Source organism: Hibiscus syriacus, unplaced genomic scaffold (assembly GCF_006381635.1).
Source record: "Hibiscus syriacus cultivar Baekdansim isolate YM2019G1 unplaced genomic scaffold, ASM638163v2 tig00111566_pilon, whole genome shotgun sequence".
Lineage (NCBI taxonomy): Eukaryota > Viridiplantae > Streptophyta > Magnoliopsida > Malvales > Malvaceae > Hibiscus > Hibiscus syriacus.
In genome coordinates, this window is record NW_024063122.1 from 156,888 (window position 1) to 181,338 (window position 24,451).

At 32.1% G+C, this 24,451-nt stretch overlaps 2 protein-coding genes across 2 annotated transcripts; both read right to left on the reverse strand.

Moving 5' to 3' along the window:
* Positions 1–6,882: 6,882 nt before the first annotated feature.
* Positions 6,883–9,392, reverse strand: LOC120165022. The gene is made up of 5 exons (XM_039174620.1): positions 8,994–9,392; positions 8,728–8,828; positions 7,833–7,930; positions 7,201–7,402; positions 6,883–6,973 (listed from the first exon to the last, which is right to left on the reverse strand). Exons 3-5 carry the CDS (start codon positions 7,889–7,891, stop codon positions 6,917–6,919), a joined length of 318 nt encoding a protein of 105 aa, XP_039030551.1. The 5' UTR covers positions 7,892–7,930; positions 8,728–8,828; positions 8,994–9,392; the 3' UTR covers positions 6,883–6,916.
* Positions 8,737–9,339, reverse strand: LOC120165034. The gene is made up of 2 exons (XM_039174631.1): positions 8,994–9,339; positions 8,737–8,945 (listed from the first exon to the last, which is right to left on the reverse strand). The coding sequence occupies exons 1-2, from the start codon at positions 9,337–9,339 to the stop codon at positions 8,737–8,739; spliced, it is 555 nt and encodes a 184-aa protein (XP_039030562.1).
* Positions 9,393–24,451: the final 15,059 nt, after the last annotated feature.

Consider the following 24,451-nt stretch of genomic DNA (forward strand, 5'->3'; position numbering starts at 1 on the left):
TATATTTAGGGTGGTTGGTTTAGCATGAATATAAGATTAACGTGTTTGGTTAAAGGAATAAAGATTATTGGAATGTATATTTAACCAAATTCTTCTTATTATATATTTGTTTTTATAACAAGTTGGAAAATATTTATATATTTTATTTAAAAAAATTTATATTCATAAAATTTATATAATTTTTTTACAAACTTGAAAATATAAAAATGTTTAGTGAAAGAGTAAAATTTTATTTTAACCCCTGAACTTCATATAAAATTTTAATTATAGATTTTTTTGTAAATCTAAAATAGTTTAAGAATAAATTTGTAATTTAACATTCGTAGAATTTTTATTATTCAATGAGAGAATAAGAATATTTTTGAAAGAAAAAAATAAGGGCATTTTAGTCCAAAATATCGGTAATCCAACAATACTTAAGGAAAGTGAGGTAATGACATTCCCGGTAATATACCCAAAAAAATCTACTATTGGTAATGTAAGATTACCGGGAATGACATTCCCAGCTAACCAAACGGGGGAATGTGGATTTCATTCCCATGGGAATCTCACATTCCCCTAACCAAACACACCCTTAGGGTGTTTTTGGTTCACGCAATGTAAGATTACTAGTGGGAATAAAATATTACCAGGGAATAGGATTACTGTGAATGTTGTATTTTGTATTTGGTTGGTTTAGCAGGAATGTAAGATTATCGTGTTTGGTTAAAGAAATAAAAGATTATTAGAATGTATATTTGACCAAATTGTCCTTATTATATATTTGTATAATATTACAAATTGTAAAATATTTATATATTTTCTTTAAAAAATTAAATTCATAATATTTATATAATTTTTTTTACAAAATAAAAAATATAAAAAAGATTTAATGAAAGAGTAAAAAAATTTTATCCCTGAACTTCATATAAAATTTTAATTATAGATTTTTTTTTGTAAATCTAAAATAATTTAAGAATAAATTTGTAATTTAACCTTCGTAGAATATTTATTATTCAATGACAGAAGAAAGATATTTTTGAAAAAAAAATAAAAATTTAAGGGCATTTTAGTCCAAAACGCCGGTAATGTTACAATACCTAAAGGAAGGGAGGTAATGACATTCTAGGTAATATACCCCAAAAAATTTACTGTTGGTAATAAAACATTACCGTGAATAAGATTCCCGATCAACCAAACATGAGAATGTGAGATTCTCATCCCTTGAGAATCTCACAATCCTTGAACCAAACACCTCCTTAATATCTGATCTGGATCAGCTTTTTGGCTGTGATCTGCTATTGGTGAAAACATACGTGGCGGCGTCTCAGGGATGAGACTTCATCCGTCGACGTTCGATTTGGAATGGGCGATACACCGACGATATATCGCGAGAATTCCAAGACGTCGCCTTTGATCCTAAAGATATTCAATTTACATTTCACTAGTAATGGAAATTTCATTAAATAATTATACCAGATTTTATTTACAATTATAGTAAATATATATATATATATATATGTTGCGATATCTGGTTTATTAAATATAATATTTAAAATATTTCTAAAAATATCTCTTATAATTTAATAAATAATTTTAAATAAAATAAAATATAAATTTTAAAGCCAACTTTTTAAAATGTGAAAAGTGTCAGTCCAACAACTTTGCTTTTATTTAGAGATTGATTAGGAAATTACGGAGATGACTGTGCTACAAAATTTATAGAATTTCATAAATAAATCGTTCATTAAAACATTAAAAATTCTTATTTTTGGGTAATATTTTGAGGAAATGTTTTTTAATTGTTAAATTAAACGTGAAAAAAATGATGGCGGTATTTTGGCGAGAACATTGTTAACCATTTGGTGTCAGAGTGTCGGTTGCACCGTTATAACGACGTTCGTTTGTCAGAACGGTTTATCCATAGGAGAAGACAGGTGTCGAAATCCAAATGCCCACCGATCCCATCAGATATCTCGGTAACTGACCTATGGGCTCCATCTACAAAGTGAATTAAGAAGGCAATGCCCTCACAAAAAAGGAAATGAGCTTCACACGTGCCTGAGGACAGCATGGAGTTGGTCGAAACTTGCATTAAAGAAATAACTGGTAGGTCCGTGAAACGCACGCTTACCGTAAGCAATGATTTCTTTCTTGTTCTTGTGGTTTGCATCAGCGGCGAGATCCTCGCAGTGCTGCACAAATAATCCTGTCAATTGAGAGAAATTATTTTATAGACCGTGCTATCTCAACCAATAAAATTAAGACACATCAATCATCATAACATCTGGAATTAATTTTTTTTTTAATTTTTTATTTCTCTCAAATCAATATTAAGGGTATGTTTAGTTGGAGACTCATTTTTTTCGTGTTTGGCTCCTGTAAAATGAAAAGGTCAACGTATTTTGTTTTCCGGTCAACGGAAACTTAAAGGAAAACAGGGTAAAATGACTTACCGTTTGGGAAAGGGTAAGTCATTTTCCATCGTTCTGCAACTACCTTGCTCCACACTGAAAACAATTCGTTCTCCCGTCCCTTTCTCCACACCGAAAAATCAATCGATTCAAAGACTGGATCCGCTCAGAAATCTTTATCCCAAGTTCCCTTTTTCTATCCTCTGTTCCTTCTTCTTTTATTTTTTTTTCTATGTGGTTTTCGTTCGTAGATTTGGCTCTGTGTTCTTTCTTGAAAATCTGGAGTTTCTCAGTATTTTCATTCTTGTTCTGAGGTTTGAGTGGATTATTGTTAATTGATTTTTTAGCATGTAATACGGGACATTTAAAACCTAACAAAACAGTAGGTGTAAGAGGCTCTCCTCTGTTTAAGAGCATATGCTGTTAATAAATCATGGGCGATTGGGTTTCTGATCGATATATCCGGTGCCTTGTTGATGCTGAGAGTGTTATCTATGGATCCGGTGAATTTGATTTTCTTTAATTTTGTAATAGACCAAATTTGTTGTTTCTTTGTTGCGTGACCAATGTTTGGCTGCAAAGGGATTGATAGTGTAAAATTTGTGTATTCTTTATATTTTTACTACAAAAGTGTTGTTCAAGTATCTGTCATTCAACTGGTATCCGGCTGCGGGCTTGCCATTCTTTCGATCTTGTCGCACTTCTATTTACAAGAAGTCATGAATGTTATTGATCGGATGGGGATTACATTAGGTGGCATTGGCACCATAGGTAATGCAAGTTTTTCCTGGTTCTCGATTTAGTTTAAAAGCCTTCCCCCCATTGACATCATGTTATATTTCGACAATGATTCTAGGATTTTGAAATCTGTAAATGATACCTTCTCCTGGTGGTTGTGCTAATAGTTTCTGCAACAACCGAAATCACCCAGTTTAGCCTTATGGTTTATACGACAGTGAAATAGAATACCATTGACCTATATAACTAGCAATAGTATTATTTTTTACAATTAGGAGTTGGCGTCGGTGGAGAGGAACAAGATGCTTCTTCAGTATCTATTTTACACGCGTGCAAAATGTACTTTATCTACACTCATTTTGTACAATAATATCGTAGTCCTAGATTTGCTCCGTCCGTTGTCATGTCTTGCAAACCGTAGGAGATTCATACACCGAAATGTTTCATTTTGTTCCCATGAAATCTCTGTCGAAATTTTGTTCAAGGGTGGTGGGAAAGCAAGCCCCAACATGTCCAAGGGTTCCCCAGGGATTGGCTAGACCCACATTGCGATGAGTCGCAATTTGAGAAGTCATACCCCAGTGAATCAAAGCTTTCTGAGGCTTAAGATACTTAAACGATGGAAAGTTTAACATATCGACACGATTTATGATAAGTCTTTATCTTGTTGTATGCAAGCGAATTACTCAGCTTATGTAGTTTGACAGTAATCCATCAACCAATCCATTTGGTTTTAGTACTAATGAGAAGACATTGAAAGTCATATTTTTTACACTATTATTATTATTACGATGTTATGTACTATTGTTGTTTTAATTTGATTTACTATTAATTAAACATTTTTAATATTTATAAATTTTTATAATAATTTTTTAATCAATTATTAATATTATCTAAAATACATATTTTTATAAAATATAATTATATATAAAAAAATGAACCTTTAAAAATAATAAATAATAAAACATATCTAATATTATATATATTTTTTATTAAAAACAGATTCTGAAAACTATTTTCAGAAAAATTAATCAAACAGTGTAAACCATTTTACAATGTACCATCAAAACACTAGAAAATGTTTTCTGGAAAATGATTTATATTTATGTAAAACATTTTCCAGATTTCATTTTCCGGAAAACATTTTCACTGAAACAAACGGACCCTAAGGGTGCGTTTGGTTCACGGAATGTAAGATTATCAGTGGAAATAAAATATTACCAAGGAATAGGATTACTGGGAATGTTGTATTTTATGTTTGGTTGGTTTAGCAGGAATGTAAGATTACTGTGTTTGGTTAAAGGAATAAAAGATTGTTGGAATGTATATTTGACCAAATTGTTCTTATTATATATTTGTTTTTTTAATAAGTTGGAAAATATTTATATATATTTTTTTAAAAATTTAAATTCATAAAATTTATATAATTTTTTTTACAAAATTAAAAATATAAAAAGGTTTAATGAAAGAGTAAAATTTTATTTTAATCCTTGAACTTCATATAAAATTTTAATTATAGACTTTTTTTTGTAAATCTAAAATAGTTTAAGGATAAATTTGTAATTTAACCTTCGTAGAATTTTTATTATTCAATGATAAAATAATGATATTTTTCAAAGAAAAAAAAATTTAAGGATATTTTAGTCCAAAACGCCGGTAATCGAATAATACCTAAAAAAATGGAGGTAATGACATTCCCGGTAATATACCCCAACAAATCCACTATTGGTATTGTAAGATTACAGGAAATGACATTCCCGGCCAACCAAATAGGGGAATGTAGATTCTATTCCTATGAGAATCTCACATTCCCCCAACAAAACACTCTAAATCTTCATCCATCAGTCCAAATCTCTCAAACTCCTCCAGCCGGCCGCCGTTAATCATAATAACCATGACCACCGTCACTTTCCTTCCATCCTTTCCGTACTTGCAACATCTATTATATTATCACGGCACACCCAAAACATGGGATCGGAAATCGGAGAGGATAATGATCCGAAGCGGTGGCTGCTATAAGAATGAAATATTCTAAAGCATTTGCTTCTGAAATAATTTGAATTAATTTAATTGTGCCACAGTAGAGCATTCTTATCCAATCGCAATAGCGTTTCTTTTCAAAGCGGTGACCCTTTTCTTTTGCTTTTGGTTTAATGTGGCATGAACAGCACCCGATTATAAAGCATAAAAAATGAATATAAATCTCGATCTATTAATCCAACAAATACAATAATCAAAGGTCTGAATCAACTCCGGCCACCGTCAAGTTCAAAATTCATGGCATCAATTGGATCTTCAAACAACGGTTAAAAGCAATTTCGAATATCGTATTGAAGGAAGGAAGCGCGATAAAAATTGTATTCAATAAATATAAATGACGGTGCCCATGGTGATTGTAGTTAACGACAAGAGGGGTTTAACAAGTTTGGACTAAGAGATGAGGATTCTTCTGCAACTTCGGGTCCCATATTTTGGGTGTGCCGTGATAATGAAACACAGGTTACAAGCAGGGAAAGGATAGGAGGCAAGTGACGGTGGCCGTGGTGATTATGATTAACGGAGGCCGGCGGGAGGAGTTCGAGAGGTTTGGACTGAGAGATGAGGATTTAATGTTGATTTGAGAAAAATAAATAATTAAAAATTTAATTCCAAATATAACTAAGATTACGAAAAAAAAAATTATTTGTCTTAATTTTACTGTTTGAGACCATGTCCTACGTGGTGACGAGGGCCCATAAAATAATTTCTCGAGGATTTGATATTTTTGAGTTTGAATTATATGTATAAATAATTGGAAATTTAAAAAAAATATATTATTTTATATTCATTTCATACTAATATGGATCAAAATCTTCTATGACAATTGTTGTCGTTATACATTTTAATTTTGGACATAACATTTCCATAAATACGAAAATAATAATAAAAATATGAATATATGAATGTGTTAAAATCTATATAATACGAATTATTAATTTGTCAAAACTTGAATATATATGAACATAACACGGATGCATGAATTACCATGTCTTGACTTCTTTCCTAAACGAGAATAAGCAAAAAAAAAAAAGAGGAAACACCAATGGTTTCTTAAGATATATGAATCACCTGTCAGTCCCTTTATTCTACTGAAAATGTTATAATCAGCAGCAACATCCAGGTATCTTCTTTTAGATCTAATACCAATGGTACACCATGTCGAGACCGACTTCCGGATCTTCTATGATTTGGCTTCATCATCCTGCAAAACTCATGTCAAGGGTAAGTAGGAGCTTTGCACATATCGACACATCGATGTCGGAATTGGTTTAAAAGAAACTGAAACACAAGGAAGCCAATATGTACAAGCATAAACCATTAAAAGCATTTATTGGAAAGATTGCAGAGCTTATATCAACAGTTTGTTGGAGCTTTGAGCATATCATCTCATAAAAACCGGAATTAGTTCGAACAAAACTGTAAAGCAAGGAAGCCAAATATGTGCTGCTCTATGCATCCAAGAGGACACTGATAATAAACCATAACTTGCATACATAATCCATTACATAAGGTGAAATCATAAATTCGGGTCATATCATCTAAGAAGCCTGCAATGCATATATATATATATATATATATAGTTTACTTATTTTTCACTTTCAAATGGTAAAATGATTCTCTTTAAATTGTGTTGGATATGAATTCACTTATATGCCCAATAACTTTCATCACTTTCAAGTCGACTCTATCACAAGCAAACAGTCAAATACGTAACAACAAGATCAAGTTCATAAACGGAACTGTGCTTACCGAACTGTCTGCCATTTTACCAAAAGCATCATCGAAGCCCTCATCTTCATCCTCTGAAGCACCAAAGAGATGATTAGCACATTTAATCAAAGCAATTCACGTATGAAAAAAATGATCAGGAAGTGTCATTTTTCATTTGCAGCGATTTATAGGTATATCAACGATCTTTACAGTAAAAACAGTTATGCAAGACTCTAATACAGGGAAAACATAATCTATTTCAAGTGAATAACTTGATGTTTCAAGAAAGAGAAAGGAACAAGGAAAGAACGATTCGTACCAGGGCCTCCATCGCTGTCACCACCCAGTAGAAACACATCCAGTCTTGTTCAGTAACTGAGGTTGAACTTTTACCATGCTGCTTCGTTCCCTTTTCCTGTGGTTGAGATGTCATTTCAATGTTTGAAGATTCCTTCACTTTTTTATCCAGGACTTTTTCAGCAGCTTTTCGCTCAGCCTCTTTCATATACCGCTTCTCATACCTATATGGGATCATGAATTAGTAGAGTTTACTGTAACAAAACAATGTTGACTAAAGCATAAGCAAATGCACATTACATTAGGGAAATCTCTAAAACGTACCTTCAGATCCAGATGACACGTAGAATTACAGTGGGTTTCAATGAATTTGAAGAGTCAATCGAAAAGAAATCAATAACACTATTAAATAACTACGTTCTGAAGGCCAAATTATTCTTCGTCAGAATCATATGTTGAAACTTTTTTATTTTTGGCTACAAAATTTTATGAATTCTTAAAACACGTCAATTAAAGGAGAAGTGCATGGAAGCAATCATAACCTGAACTACCTACATTTAGGTAGAAGCTCATTTTGAACGAAGTTGAGACGGAATAGTGTAAATTCAGTAAAAGACAAAATGGAGGCTTAACATGCAAAGACAGATTACTTACAGGGCAACGTGACTGTTTACTAGTATGATGTATATCCTCCAGAATTTCCTCTCTCTCATGACACGGGGGCACAACTCGAATCTTAACTTTGATATTTCCTGGAACAATCAGTTGATGTGAATAAGCTCATGCATGTATGATTATGCTTACCAAGCTAATGATACAAAGTTTAACTTCATAGTTTATACAATATAAATACACATTAGACTGGTCACTTTTCCCATTAAGATTTCAGGATAGAAATTCTGTTTAGAAAACCAACGTAAAAAGATAGCATCCCAGAATGCGGCATGCAACTCAAACATAACTGAATGTTTTAATCCAAAGCAAAGATGGAAATAGAAGACCATAATCTTTCAGTAATCAACTTCAATCTAAACCACTTTAAATATGGATCACTGAAAAAGTTAACAGAAAAAATTTGCATTTTAACTTGATGCAAGAGGACTGAGTTTTCGAATCTTTTTCTTGGATGATACTTGGTAGTGTACCTTTCAATATCTCGCAGGCTCTTTTCTCAACGATTCTAGAATTTGGTAACTACCATTCTACTATTACTATATTTCATAAAATCTGAAGATATGTTTGGGGTGATTTAGAAACTTTTCGGGTTCGTCGGATCACAATTCACACATAAGTAAATAGATAAAAAAAAATCTGAGTGGAAGAAAAGAAAAGCAAGTGCAACCTTGTGCAGTTTATGTAGGTTTTTGAACAGTATTTTCGATGTTATTTGCATATGGATTCACTTAATATTTTAATCATTCAAAGTATAATTTACAATCTTAGAGCCTTTAAAATGAGTTTACATACATACTATAGGAATAGGAAAGCCTGTTTACTCAAAAAGATAAAAATATGTTGGGAATTAAGCACGTCATAAGCATATATGTACCTTAACTGTTCAAAATACAAGCTTGGCATGTTTTTCTTGCCACTCTTTAAGATCCTGCCTTACATTTGAGACCGTGGGAACATCAGACATTGGGGAATCATCTGTTGATAGAAAATGTTCATGAAATAAACTCAAGATTGTACCATAGCATATGATATAATGAGAAGTTGGAATTTCTTTCTCAGTTCGTAAATTTTCAGAGCTATCAATTCCACTGCCTACAATTTCTCAGCATCCAAACAACGTTTAACAATGTATTCACTTACCGGGCAAAGGAAACTCTTGAAAGGTTCTCATAGTAATCCCCTTAACAAAATCTCTCAACTCTTCAGTAATTCCAAACCTCTCCAATTCCTTCTCCGGTTCCACCAGGATCTCCGGGTTTTCTGGAGGCACGACCCCCTCGGCGAGCGACGATTTGATGAGTTCGGCTTGCTTCGCGGCTTCGACTTTGATTTCTTCGGCCCGTTTGGACGCCTCAGCCGCGATCTCCTTGGACCGTTTCATGGCGTCCGTTACTATATCGCCGAGCTTCGCGGGGCCCATAGCAAGCTCCGACGATCGTTTCGCTGCTTCCTCAGCGAAGCTCCGAGCCTTGTTCCAGAAATCCATTGCGGCCCAAGCCCAATGCCTTAAGCTCTCTTCATCTTTCTTCTTCCTTAGATGTATTGGTTGGGATTGCTAGAAATTTAGAAGGAAGTGTAGACACTTGATAAGCCAAAGCTATGGTTGATTTGCCATGACAGTTCTTGGATTTTTTATATTTTTCGAATTTATTTTATAAAACTTTTAATAATACTCTAATGATTTTTTTATAAGATTAACTACACGATTGATTATATATACTTGTGTTTTGTTCAGATGATTTCAAACAAACATAATACAAAAGAAAACAAAACAAAGTAAATTGAGGCTAAAGGAATTTGAACCCAGTTTTCTTAAAAAATTAAGTACCTAACTATTAAACCAAAATCAGTGCTTGATTTAAAATAAACAATATGATGTATATATTTTATATATATTAACTTTAAGAAATAGTTTTGTTATATTTAGTTTATTAAATATATTTTATTACTAACTTAATTTAAAAATATTTTATTATTATTTTAATTTAAAAGTATATATTTTATTCTTATCTAAACTTTTAAAAATATATTTTATCATTATGTAACTTTTCAAAGTATATATTTTATATTAATTTACTAAATATATTATATTATTATTTTAAGTTATTGAATATATTTTATTCTTATCTTTAACTTCAAAATATTTTAACATAAAATATATATTTTTATAATTAAAATAAAAATATTTTTAAATTAAGTTAATAATAAAATATATTTAATAAATTAATATAAAAAATACTTCTTTCCCAAAAAGTAAAAAAAAAATATTTCTTAAAGTTAATATTATGAATTTTCCAAAAATATTATGTGTTTAAGTTAAGTATTTATACATTAAGATACAAAATATATAGATCATGTTATCTACTTTTTTAAAGCATTGACTTTGGTTTAATGGTTGGGTACATGTTTGATTTCCTAGGTGACCTAAATTCAAATCCCGTTTGATCCTAATTTGTTTGATTTCCTAAGTGACCTAAGTGACCTAAATTTAAATCCCTTTGGTCCCAGTTTGCTTTGCTTTGCTTTGCTTTTTTTTTCAACAAGAGGGTGACATTAGTCACATTTTGATTGGTAGAAATAAATATATTAAATTAAAATAAAGTTAGTTCTCCAACCGAATGGTGACATGTGACACATTCAATTGGAAGATTAAACTGAAAGAATATGTTTGAAGAAGTTGTTGATGTCCAGGTCGGTCTTGGAGTGTAGAATCAACATGTAAAAGTTTAGCCCAAAATACTTCATTAGTATCTTGTAGATATTCTTGAATGTAGGAATCCTAATTTTTTTCAATTTTTATTGATCAACACTTTTAAAGGGGTTTTTTATGTCAAAATGACATGATTTTTTATTGGAAGTTGATCTTGTGATGGGAAATACACTTATACAATTTCAACTCAAAATTCCTTTATTAGAATTTTTTTGGAACTTTTTCAATGAAGAACCCTTAATCTACCAAAAAAATTGAATGGCGTTTTTAGGGGTCTCTTGATGTCCGATTAACCTGAATTTTCTACTGGAGACCATTCTTGGGATGAAGAATGTACCTATAAAAAACACCTCCAAATTCCTTTGTTTATTTTTTCTAGTATTTTTTTTACTTTTTCCATTTTTGCCTTTTTTCTCTTTCTTTTTTTCGATTTTTTTCTTTTCTTTTTGATCAAAAATAGAAAACTAACAAGAAGAAACTGAAACGAAATTAAAATAATGCAAAAAGAACCTGAAAACGATCACTCGTCTCAAACTAGCTCCGTTGGGGTACCTTGACGTTGACGTGCACATGAACAAGAAAGATTGCTTGATTTTCTCCAAAATTTGATCCAAATTTGATACCAATTGATAGGGTATGACAGCGGAATTATGAATGTTGCTCAATGTCGAAGAATCAAGCCTAGAGATCTATACTCGATCAAATAACGAGATGAAAGATGGACTAGGGCTTATCGTTTTGAATTGAGAAAAGTTGCTAAAAAATTAAGACAATAACAAAAGATTAATATGACGATAAATATAATAAGGTAAACAAAGAAAAAAAATATAAAGATAGAGATATTTAGCCAAAATTAGTATTTCGACAAAATCATTCTTGGTTTTGGATAATGGTGGGCGTGCATGCTGCTTGGATGATGAAGATAACGATAATGATGGTAGTGATTGATAGGTAGTTGTCCTACGAACCCTCCTAATCGTAATTGACTAGGCAAACTTTATAATCGACTCTAACCAACCCTCCTAATATCAATGAGAAGGCAAACCGGAGTGTGAAGATCTCCCTACTTAAAGAACTTAATGACGAAGAATGCTTCAAAGGCACAAGGCAATCAACACTTACTAAAACAAACTCTCATTGTATTATTTATCAAAGAAATCTGATTTACAATGGTGAATGGAGCCTCCTTTATATAGGGTGAGGAGTTCCATGAATCTAAATTATTGAATAAAATAATCATAAACTAAAGATAATGTTTAGATTCTATCCTATTTCCTAATAAAATAATAATAAACTAACGATAAATGTAACACCCATAACCCGTATATGTCTCGAAATAGGAGCTAAAGATGTCACATCAACTTAACAGACTTTTGCTGAACATAAATACTTAAAATTTTGTTCATTTTTAAAAATTTTCTATTTCAACTTTAAACATTTTCCTTAATCGTATAAAATCATAAAATAATATTTAATTATTGAAAATGAATCTGATTTTAAGCAGCGATTATGCAGTTTAGTGTTGTTCATAAACTATATGAAAATGTCTAAACACTACTTGATTTTGAAAACCATTTATAACATAATATTATATATAAACTATTTAATCATAAATACGAACTTAAATAAACTACCCAAAATAAAATGTCCAAGTTTACTATTACAGACTTTTTTAAAATAAATTCGATAAAGTAAACCAAAAATATAATATACATGCCACTAATATGTCAAAGATAAGATATCTTACTGATATTGTCGGTAGGTTTGATTTACAAAAGATGCTTGGAAAACTCCTCACTTCATGTCCTTTTTTTATTCGAACCTACACATGAAAATCATTACGCGCTAAGTAAAACTTAGTGAGGCAACAACATAACTAAAGTGGTATAAAATATAAATTTCGTAAAGTATTATAACATGAAATTATAATTTAAATAAAAACATTAAACTTTTAAACCGAGCTATTCAAACTGATTTCCCCTTAAAACCTGAAAATCATCATTTCATGATTTTATCAAAAATCATGTAAATTAATATCAAATATCATAAACAATTCATATTCCTATCATTCGTATATATTTCAGAACTTTTCATTTCATTTTCATATACTTTTCTTTCATATTCTGTCATAACTTCCACATTTATCTGTATAGCCCAATGTATATGTAAGAGAATACAAGGTACGTGTAACACCCCAACTGTACCCGACCCGAATACAAGTACAAGGTGTCACATTGACTTTTCAAATCAATGCACTTATACAAAATAGTGGAAAATTTAAACTTATATTAAATAAACCGAATAATTAATATAAGTTCAATACAAAAAGTTCACAAACTAATTAGAGCATATACAACTTAAACCTTTAATTACATGCCAACACTAATTACTATAACAAAAGAACCTATTGTTTAACTTGCTTCTGATCTAATATCTGAAGGAGTGATGTTATCCCAGCTGCATATCCTTGCTCTTCTGACTTCTTTGATCCTATGTGTGAAACACTATCACGCTGATTCATCGACTTAGTGTGGCACACTATATATAATAATGTTATATAATGCAATGAAGTAACATACAATCATATATTTATTCAATACCAGTTACATGAACATGCATTTAACATATAATAACCTATCACAGTATTCCATGTTATTCCATATTATATCTTTTATTAGCCTATGTTATAGTATCGAGAACTTAAGGTATGTGAGTGCATTGAGGTTGTGCACAAATACTACCACCCCAGCTCGTATAAAATACACCGAAGTGCCGCATAGAAATGCACCAAAGTGCTATATAAAATGTCCCGAAAGACCACATATATGTCCTGTAGGACCACATATATGTTCCAAAGGACCAAATATATGTCCAAGAAGGACCTCATATATGTTCCAAAGGATCACATATATGTCCCGAAGGACCACGTAGAACCCTCGACACTTGGCATGCCTATTATACCCATGACTCTCATCTAATAACATGGGCTTTATCACAATTCACATAATTTATGTCGCATAGACAAATAAACTCGTAGCTTTTATCACATAGTTCATGTAACATTCCCATATGTTCACTTAAATCAATATCTCTCAAGGCATATCATATAGGTCATATCACATATCATATCATATAATGCAGTCAAAATATGTTTACACCATACCAATCATAATTATGCCTCTACTTATGCAATCATGTGTTAACTATGTCGGAAATAGACTTGTCACAAGTCTAATTTCCATATTGCACTATATATATATTTGTTGAAAACATTTTGATGTTTCGATAAAACAAACTAAATATAAATGAATTTTAAGATTTTACAAAAAATTTCTAAGTATATTCGATTCAATTAATCGAATATCAAATTATTACTCCACGTCTTTCAAAGATCAATTTCAAACCTTACTAAATGTGTAAAATTGTGTTTTATACTTAATATATTTTTGAAACAATTTTCACAAAGTATTTTAAACCAAAAGCAAGCATAAAACAATTTTTCAAAGGGATGCACCGATGCATCAATCCATGCATCGATGCACCAATGAATAAATTGAACATCGAATGCATTTGATGCATCGATGCACATACCATGCATCGATACACTCAGGATTTAATGAAAACATCGAATGCATTTGATGCATCGATGCACAAGCCATGCATAGATGCACTCAAGCTATTTTAAAACATCGAATGCACTTCATGCATCGATGCACTGATGCAATAAGGGTCCAATGGTCAAAATATTTGAATTTTATACTTGACGCACCGATGCACCTTGTGTATGCATTGATGCACTAACGCTCCCAACTGGTTTTATTAATTGTTTTTACACTTAAACGACTATATTGACTCCACTAATCATCCTCAACGTTCAGAATCAATTGAAGGAGTATTTAAACAAGCTTAGAAGCCATTGATCAACAACAAGAAACAACAAGAATCAAGAATTAAGGGAGAATCAAAGAGAAAGCATCAAACCTCAAGTTTGAGCATTTGAAGCCTATTTTTCATTCAATATTCATTTTGCTTTCAAGAACACTACTTGTACTCAATTATATTCATTTTTGAGTGTTCTTTTCTTTCTAGAATTGTGCAAACAATCTACCTTGTGAGGATTTCCTTGTAAGTTTGCAAATTTGTAATATTCTCTTTGAGAAAGAGTATTCTCAAGAATTGAGATATATTCTTGAGGGAGTTGTAAGGTTATCTCTTTGGCCTCAAAAGAAAGAACAAATTAGTGAATTTGTTAGAAAATCCTTAGTGTTGATAGCTAAGGTAGTGGACGTAAACTTTGGTTGAGAAAGTCGAACCACTCTAAATAGTTGTGCAAATCTTTTCAATTTTCTGCAAAAGCTTCCACCAAAATTTTAATTGCCAATTTACCCCCTCTTGGCCGTTTCCATCGATCGATTAACTCAACAATTGGTATCAGAGCCTCACTCATTTGAAGGTTTAATCGCCTCTTGAGTCGATTCGGGAAGAGTTATATCGATAATCACGTCATCAATGGCCTCTACTTTAAACTTCGACTCCGGTCTCGATTCGATGCCCGTCAACAAGCCTCATTTCTTCAATGGTGCTAACTATGCCTATTGGAAGAATAGGATGATGCATTTCATTCAAGCAAGTGACATGGGAGCATGGAATGTTGTAGAAGATGGATATATCAAGCCTCTCACTCATTCAAGATTGTGGAGTGAAGGAGAGACAAGAATGTTCCAGCTCAACTCCAAATCCATCCATATCATATTTTGTGCTCTTGGACCAGATAAATATGGAAGAGTTTTATCTTGTACAATCGATAAAGAAATATGGGATAAACTACAAGTCACTCATGAAGGCACCGACAAGGTAAAAGAATCTAAAATTAGTCTTCTAACACATAGCTATGAAAATTTCAGGATGAAACCAAATGAAGATATCAAAGCTATGACGGATAGATTTTCAACGATTATCAATGGTCTCAAATCATATGGAGAGATCATTTCAAACGAGAAGCTTGTAAGGAAGTTAGTTTACTCACTTCTAAAATCATGGCAATCAAGCAATCATCGAGGCTAAAAACCTAAAGTCCTTAACTCTTGAAGAGCTAATCGGTTTCCTCCTCACTCATGAAATTATGCTTGAAGATGAGGTGGACCTCGATAAGATTGACGAGACACCAAAGGAGAAGAAGAAGAAGAAAAACATTAGAGTTGCTCTCAAATCCACAAAAGATGAGAGTGATTCGGATGACGATGACGAGAAAATGGCATTGTTTGTTAAACGGTTCAGAAAAATGATGAGACCTTACCGAGGAAGAAAATTCAAACGAAATGAAGGCGTCAAAAATAAACCAAAAGAGAATGACCCGGTCATTTGTTATGAATGCAAAAAGGCAGGGAATGTCAAATATGATTGCCCACAATTGAAGAGAAAGTGTTAATTAAAGAATAAGCACAAGGCTCATGTGGTTACATGGAGCGATGAAGAGGAACAAGAAGTAGCGAACTTGTGCTTGATGGCATTCGGGGAAGATTCTAAGGTAACCTCTAACTCATTTGATTTAGACGATTTATCTTATGACGAGTTATTAGAGGAATATACTGGGTTGGCTTCGGATTATGAGAAATTATTTTTAAAATATAAACATGATATTTCAAAATTGAAAAATAAAAAGAATCTCATATCCAAGACCAACAATGATCTTGAAAGTAAAATAAAAAATGTGCAAATCAAACTAGAAGAGTTTGAAAAGAAAAATTCTGATTTGCATAATTTACTTTCAAAGGTCAGTGATGATCATCAAAAGGAAATTGATGATCTTAAAGTTTATTTTGATAAAGTTGGATCAAAACGTAATGAAAAAGGAGAAAATTCAAAAACCAAATTTGTTAGAAAAAGTTTTAGAAACTACAATCATAGAGGTCCACGAAGAACCTCTAATGGAAAAATTGTTAGAAGTATATGGGTTCCTAAAGAACTCATTACTACTAAATATAAGGATATCCTACACAAATGAATACCTAAGGGGACTAGAATTTTGGAAACTAATGAATATGGACCCAAAAGAATTTGGGTACCAAACATAAAAAATTAATCTATGTTTGTAGGAAAATGAGCATTGCTACAAGGCACGGGAAACAAACTCAACCTCATGGTACCTTGATAGTGGATGCTCAAGACACATGACCGGAGATAAAAGCCAGTTCATAGAGCTCAACGTCAAAAATGGAGGAGAAGTGACTTTTGGTGATAACTCAAAAGGTCACATTGAAGGTATAGGCACTATAGGTAATACCTCTTCCATACAAATTAAGAATGTTTTATATGTGAATGGATTAAAGCATAATCTTTTGAGTATTAGTCAATTTTGTGATAAGGGATTCAATGTCATGTTTGAAACTAATGGTTGTAAAGTTATTGACATTGCATTTAATCGGATTATTCTTGTTGGTCATAGAATATGAAACATTTACATGGTGCATTTAGATTCATAGATATGACTAATTTATGCCTAGTTGCTAAGGATGAGCATGATAGTTGGTTATGGCATAGGAGACTAGGACATGCTAGTATGAGTGTTTTGCAACGGCTTATTCAAAGAGATTTAGTTCGAGGGTTGCCTAAGCTTATATTTGATAATAATAAAATCTGTGATGCTTGTGCTAAAGGAAAACAAAAGCAATTTTCTTTTAAATCCATTAATGATGTATCAACTAGTAGAGTATTACAATTGATCCATATAGATCTTTTTGGGCCAACTAGGACTACTAGCATGGGTGGAAAACAATATGCATTTGTCTTGGTAGATGACTATTCTAGATATTATTGGGTTCTATTTTTAAGTACTAAAGATGAAGCATTAGAAAAATTCATCACGTTTTCAAAAGTAATCCAAAACGAAAAATGTTACTCTATAACTAGTGTTAGGAGTGATCATGGAACTGAATTTGAAAATCTTGGATTTACTAAATTTTGTAATTCTAATGGTATTAGCCATAATTTTCAGCACCTAGAACCCCTCAACAAAATGGAGTTGTTGAGAGGAAAAATTGAACTTTAGAGGAAATGGCTAGAACCATGCTTTGTGAAAACAAATTGCCAAAATATTTTTGGGCGGAAGCCACAAATACCGCTTGTTATGTTATTAATCGAGTAATGATTAGGCTAATTTTAAAGAAAACTCCATATGAAATTTTTAAAAATAAAAAGCCTAACATTAGTTATTTTTATCCTTTTTTGATGTAAATGTTTTGTTTTAAACAACGGTAAAGAAAATCTTGGCAAATTTGATGCTAAAAGTGATGAAGGAATTTTTCTGGGTTATTCTTTAAATTCTAAAGCTTATCGAGTATTTAATAAAAGAACTTTAGTTGTAGAATAGTCTATACATGTTGTTTTCGATGATAATCCCCTTCTGAGGAAGGATTCTTGTTTGAATGATGATGTAGGTATTATAAATACAAATGATGTTAGACATGACGTTGGAGAACCATCATCAAAGAAAGAAACGAAAGATGAGGAAATTTATGATCCTCTCGAGAATCCAACCATTGAAGAAAGGGAAGTATCTTATCCAAGGGAATACAACTATGTCAAGGATGGTGAGATTATGGGTGATCCATCCAAAGGGGTAACAACTCGATCCTCTCTTAGAAATATTTGTAATTATGTTGCATTTATCTCATGCATAGAGCCTAAGAATATTAAAGAAGCATTAAATGATGAACATTGGATTATGGCTATGCAAGAAGAGTTAAATCAATTTGAGAGGAGTAAAGTATGGACATTAGTTGAAAGGCCTAGTAATAAATTTATTGTAGGTACTAGATGGGTATTTAGGAATAAGCTTGATGAAAGTGGTAATATAGTGAGAAACAAGGCTAGACTTGTTGCTCAATGGTATACTCAAGAAGAGGGCATAAACTATGATGAAACATACGCTCCCGTATCTAGAATGGAATCAATTAGAATGGTATTAGCATTTGCATGTTTTTTCATGAATTTAAATTATATCAAATGGATGTTAAAAGTGCATTTTAAATGGTTTTATAAAAGAAGAAGTGTATGTGGAACAACCTCCAGGTTTTGAAGATTCAAAATTTCCAAATCATGTTCTTAAATTGACAAAAGCACTTTATGATTTAAAACAAGCTCCTAGAGCTTGGTATGAAAGATTGTCAAACTTTTTAATTGAAAAAGGTTTTTCAAGAGGGAAGGTTGACACTTCATTGTTTTTAAAGCATAAAGGTAAAGATTTATTAGTAGTTCAAATTTATGTTGATGATATAATATTTGGTTATACTAATGATGTTCTTTGCCAAAAATTTTCTAAGCTAATGCAAAGTGAATTCGAGATGAGCATGATGGGGGAGCTCTCATTTTTCTTGGGACTCCAAATCAAGCAAAAAAAAGATGGCATCTTCATCAATCAAGCTAAGTACGTCAAATATATGCTCAAGAAGTTTGGACTGGAAAATGGGAAACCTCATGACACTCCAATGAGCTCATCAACAAAGCTTGACATAGATGAAGGAGGTAAATGTGTGGATGTTAAATTATATAGGTCAATGATTGGATCTTTGCTTTATTTAACTGCAAGTAGACCAAACATTATGTTTAGTATTTGCTTATGTGCTAGATTTCAATCATGTCTTAAGGAATCACATTTACTAGCTGTTAAGAGAATCTTTAGATACCTTAAGGATACTCCTAGTTTAGGACTTTGGTATCCTAGAGACTCTAGCTTTAGCTTGCATGCCTTCTATGAAGCGGATTATAAAGGTTGCAAATTAGATAGGAAATGTACCTCTGGTATGTTCCAATTCCTTGGAAATATGCTGATTTCTTGGTTTTCAAAGAAACAAAATTGTGTTGCATTATCTATCACTGAAGAAAAATACATTTCAGCTGGTAGTTTGTTGTGCTCAAGTTTTATGGATGAAACAATAACTTTTTGATTATGGAATTGAAGTAGGTACCATTCCTATCAAGTGTGACAATACTAGTGCTATTTGTCTCACTAAAAATCACATCCAACACTCTTGAACTAAGCACATTGAAATAAGACATCACTTCATTAGAGACCATGTCGCTAAGGAAGATGTAATTCTAGAATTAGTTGATACTTTGCACCAATTAGCAAATATCTTTACAAAACCTTTAGACAAAGAAATATTTTGGACACTTAGGAGAGAATTAGGTTTAACTAACCTATCTTCACTAGTGTTTAAAATAATTTTAGCACTTTTAAGAATAAATGAAAAATGCTTATAATAATAATTTTTGATTGCATTCTTTGCTATTAGTTAAGGGGAGTTTATGTTCTTTGGTGAAAATTAACTTTATGTTCAAATGTAGTTTAAGGATTAATTTGATTAATTGAACATGATTAATTTTCAATATATGAGTTGCCAATACCACTAGAGCCAATTAATTTAGCATTTTTGAGTGTTTAAAACAGATTTTTGACATTATTGTGCTTAATGCATTGATACACCTAACAGTGCATCGATATATCCTTGAATGTGCATCGATAAACCATGAAGGTGCACCGATGCACTCCTTGAATGTGCATCGATGCACAAGGCCATCCATCGATGCATCCATCGAGTTTTGGGTTTAAAAGGCTTATTTTCTTATTTGTCTCAAACCTTAAAACTAAACCCTCGCCCACCGTTTGCCTCTCTTCCTCTCAAACTTCTCCTTTTGCTCAAAATCATCGAGAAATAATCGAAATCTTCAAGCTTTTCATCTTCATATCCTCCTAACATCATTAAATCGTGCAAAACAACTTCTCATTCTCATCAATCCAATTTTTTCAAGGTATTTTTCTAAAAACTTCTATTTTATCATATTTTGATTTTAGAACTAGTTTAGATTAGTTCTAGGATGAACATTTTATCGGGCATTGATTGTTTGGTGATTAGAAACTAGATTTTACAACAAATTTAATAAAAAACACACAATATTTCAAAATTTTACTTGAAATTCGAAATAAAAAAAATCAAAAATCTTTTTATTTATTTAAATGTTTTTGACTCAATTATGTTATTTCACATGAAAACTATACATATTATGATTTTTCAAAAAATTATTTTCAAATAGTTTTCAAAACCTTGCCCATTAGGATTCGGTTTAGAGAACCTTGAATTATTGCAGACTCAATTAAGTTTTGGGATTGATCATTGTGCGTACGTGTGTTTCAAATTGCAGGTTACTTTCCTTATTCTGATTCCTTAAACCATGTCTAATCCTAAACGCCCTAGGACCTCTTCTAGTCGTTCTACCCGACCTCCTAATCCCGTTTCTCATCCACCTACAAATCTTATAGAAGCCTGCTTTAATATGCCTGAACGTCGTAGAAAAGAATTGTACTCTAGGTACATAAATTCTTTCCAATCTTATAGAATCCGGGAAGAGCATATTCATTCTGTTCAAGCCATGATTGATTTTGACTTCGAATATCTTCCGATTCTCAAAACATGGAAGTTTGATAAACTATTTTCCTCAAAACCTATCGTCTATCATCAGTTAGTCCGCATTTTCTACTCTAATGTGGTATGTATTCAAAACCAGACTCAATGTGGAACTATAGGAATTAGATCCTATCTTTTAGGACAATATATTCATATTGATCCCGAGACTATAACTTCATGATTTGGGCTAGATGACGATGGTTTATACAATGAAAAAGAAACTATGGAATATCCCTACATTCCTAATGCTAGTGTCAGTACCTTACGTACTCATCATGATCGTTTTCTTCATTTGATGATCTTTTGGTGTTTTAGACCATCCGGAGGTAGGTACTCCACTCTTCGTACTAGGGATTTATGGTGGATGCAATGTATCAAGAATAAGAACAAAATAAATGTGCCCCCACATTATTTTTAGTGAGCTAGTGGACACCATAAACATTATTCCTTCAAAACATGTCGAAACATTAGTTTATGAATGTCTTCTCAGTAACCATTTTATCAAAATCGGTCTTAACATCTCTCTCGACAATCCCATCCCTCTCCAAAACCAAATCAATCTCACCTCGTTGAAGAAATCGGATTGGAAACAGGATAAGGAAACTGGTCTATGGGTCTTTTGACCCAATAAACCAACTCCAGGAGCTAGTTCTTCATGTGCTGCTCCTAGCTCCTCTCGTGCTCCTCCTCTGGCACTGGCTGCAGATGATGATCCCGAGCTTCAAGGATTATTTCAAGACATTGACTATCCCGACAATGCACCGACATCACAAGAGGATCAAGTGCCTTCATTTTTTCGTTCGTTTTTGGAGACATTTGATCTACAGTTTGCTTTCATCGAATCCCATTTGACTGCTAACAACGAAGCGATGAATCATCGCTTAGACTCTTTGGAAGCTCAACAAATGGAGTTTCAACGGCATATGCTTGCACTTATGGATGCTCTCTCTCTTGAGATGCAAGCATGATTTCCTCCTCCTCTCGATCCTCTGATGGGTTAGATTTTTCCTTGTTATGCTTTCTTGGATTTAAAACTTGGATTGATTTTGATGTTTCTGGATTGTTTATTTTGGATGGTTGAATGTTTGGAATTATGATTTGTATGTTTGGATATTTGAACTTATTATATATACTTGGTTTGGTTTTAAAATTCTATTTAAGCTTAATATTTATTAATTTTTTCATCATTTACATGTTAGTTGCATTATGACCAATTATGCCATTTCACATTAGAATATTGTTTATGAAAACTAATGGCTAACCTTTCTCTGGATCTTTGATCTTAGCAGATTAAGCTATATTTATTAAAAATCAATTGGCTATGTTTTTCAAAAACCTTGTTTAAAACGTGTTTAAAGTCTTTTTGATTTAACAAAAAGGGGGGAGAAGTGTAAAAGTGTAAAAGGGGAGAAGTGTTAGAGTAAGGGGGAGTAATTTCAAAATTGATTTCAAAATTAATTTCAAATAAAATCTTAAACTTACACAAATGTTTTGTTATATCAAAAAGGGGGAGATTGTTGAAATTTTTTTTATGTTTCGATATAACAAACTAAGTATAAATGAATTTTAAGATTTTACAAAGAATTTTATAAGTATATTCGATTCAATTAATCGAATATTAAATTATTACTCCAAGTCTTTCAAAGATCAATTTCAAACCTTACTAAATGTGTAAAATTGTGTTTTATACTTAATATATTTTTGAAATAATTTTCACAAAGTATTTTGAACCAAAATCAATGCTAAAACCAATTTTTCAAAGGGATGCACCGATGCACCAATCCATGCATCGATGCACCAATGAATAAATTGAACATCGAATGCATTTTATGCATCGATGCACATACCATGCATCGATGCACTCAGGATTTAATGAAAACATCGAATACATTTGATGCATCGATGCACTCAGGCTATTTTAAAACATCGAATGCACTTTATGTATCGATGCACTCTTAGTGCATCGATGCACTAAGGGTCCAACGATCAAAATATTTGAATTTTACACTTGATGCACCAATGCACCTTGTGTATGCATCAATGCACTGACGCTCCCAACTGGTTTTATTAATTGTTTTCACACTTAAACGTCTATATTGACTCCACTAATTATCCCCAACGTTCAGAATCAATTGAAGGAGTATTTAAACAAGCTTATAAGCCATTGATCAACAACAAGAAACAACAAGAATCAAGAATTAAGAGAGAATCAAAGAGAAAGCATCAAACCTCAAGTTTGAGCATTTGAAGCCTATTTTTCATTCAATATTCATTTTGCTTTCAAGAACACTACTTGTACTCAATTGTATTCATTTTTTAGTGTTCTTTTCTTTGTTCTAGAATTGTGCAAACAATCTACCTTGTGAGGATTTTCTTGTACGTTTGCAAATTTTTAATATTCTATTTGAGAAAGAGTGTTCTCAAGAATTGGGGCATATTCTTGAGGGAGTTGTAAGGTTATCTCTTTGGCCTCATAAGAAAGAACAAATTAGTGAATTTGTTGGAAAATCCTTAGTGTGGATAGCTAAGGTAGTGGACGTAGACTTTGGTTGAGAAAGTCAAACCACTTAATATCGCTATGCAAATCTTTTCAATTTTATGCAAAAGCTTCTGCCAAAATTTTAATTGCCAATTCACCCCCTCTTGGCCGATTCCATCGATCGATTAACTCAACAATATTCTACAAGTATTCACTCACTAGTCTAAGCAACACACATATATCTCTTTCTTTTCTTCGATCGATCTTACTCATCAATTGTTTTGGAACTTGTTTATGATCGGTATCTACAAAAATATATTTTTCAAGACAATTATCAGAATCCTAAACATTACGAATCGATTTTCAATAACCTAAGCTATCTAAAGGACTTAATTCACATTTTCCTCTTAAGTAGTATCGGTACCCATGATACAGTACTGATACTTCCTTTACGATGGTATCGATACCCTTTCCCGATTCTGGAATTTTATTTCCAAAATGGTATTGATACTTGCATGATGGTATCAGTACCCTTGGTATCTATATACCCTTTCGGTATCGATACCTCATGAAGAATTTGTCAATATTGGCCTTATCATATCGATATTGTTCATGCAGTATCGATACGTACACAATATTATCACCTACAATAGCTGTGTACTATCGATACTTACTCATCCAATACCGATACCATCCACCCAGAACATACTTCTTCCACCCGAAAATTATCAACATTTCACCTAAATCTTCTATTTTGAACTCCCTTTTTGCCACTAAACTTAACTACACTTACTCAAATCATTTTATATCTATATAAAAATCATTATCTTCAATATTTCATTCAAATTCTTGATACCAAGAATCTTACTAAATTTCCAACATGTTCTAATTTCCTTTCTAACACTTCATACTTTTTAATTTACTAATGACAAGTCAAATTTAATCT

Coding starts and splice junctions, on each gene's coding strand:
- LOC120165034 (XM_039174631.1), bottom strand. CDS start 9,339: ATGGATTTCTGGAACAAGGCTCGGAGCTTCGCTGAGGAAGCAGCGAAA. Junction 8,946..8,993: donor TCAAGAGTTTCCTTTGCCCG/GTAAGTGAATAC, acceptor GAGAAATTGTAG/GCAGTGGAATTGATAGCTCT.
- LOC120165022 (XM_039174620.1), bottom strand. CDS start 7,891: ATGAGAGAGAGGAAATTCTGGAGGATATACATCATACTAGTAAACAGT. Junction 7,403..7,832: donor GTAAACAGTCACGTTGCCCT/GTAAGTAATCTG, acceptor GATCCCATATAG/GTATGAGAAGCGGTATATGA. Junction 6,974..7,200: donor TGACAGCGATGGAGGCCCTG/GTACGAATCGTT, acceptor TTGGTGCTTCAG/AGGATGAAGATGAGGGCTTC.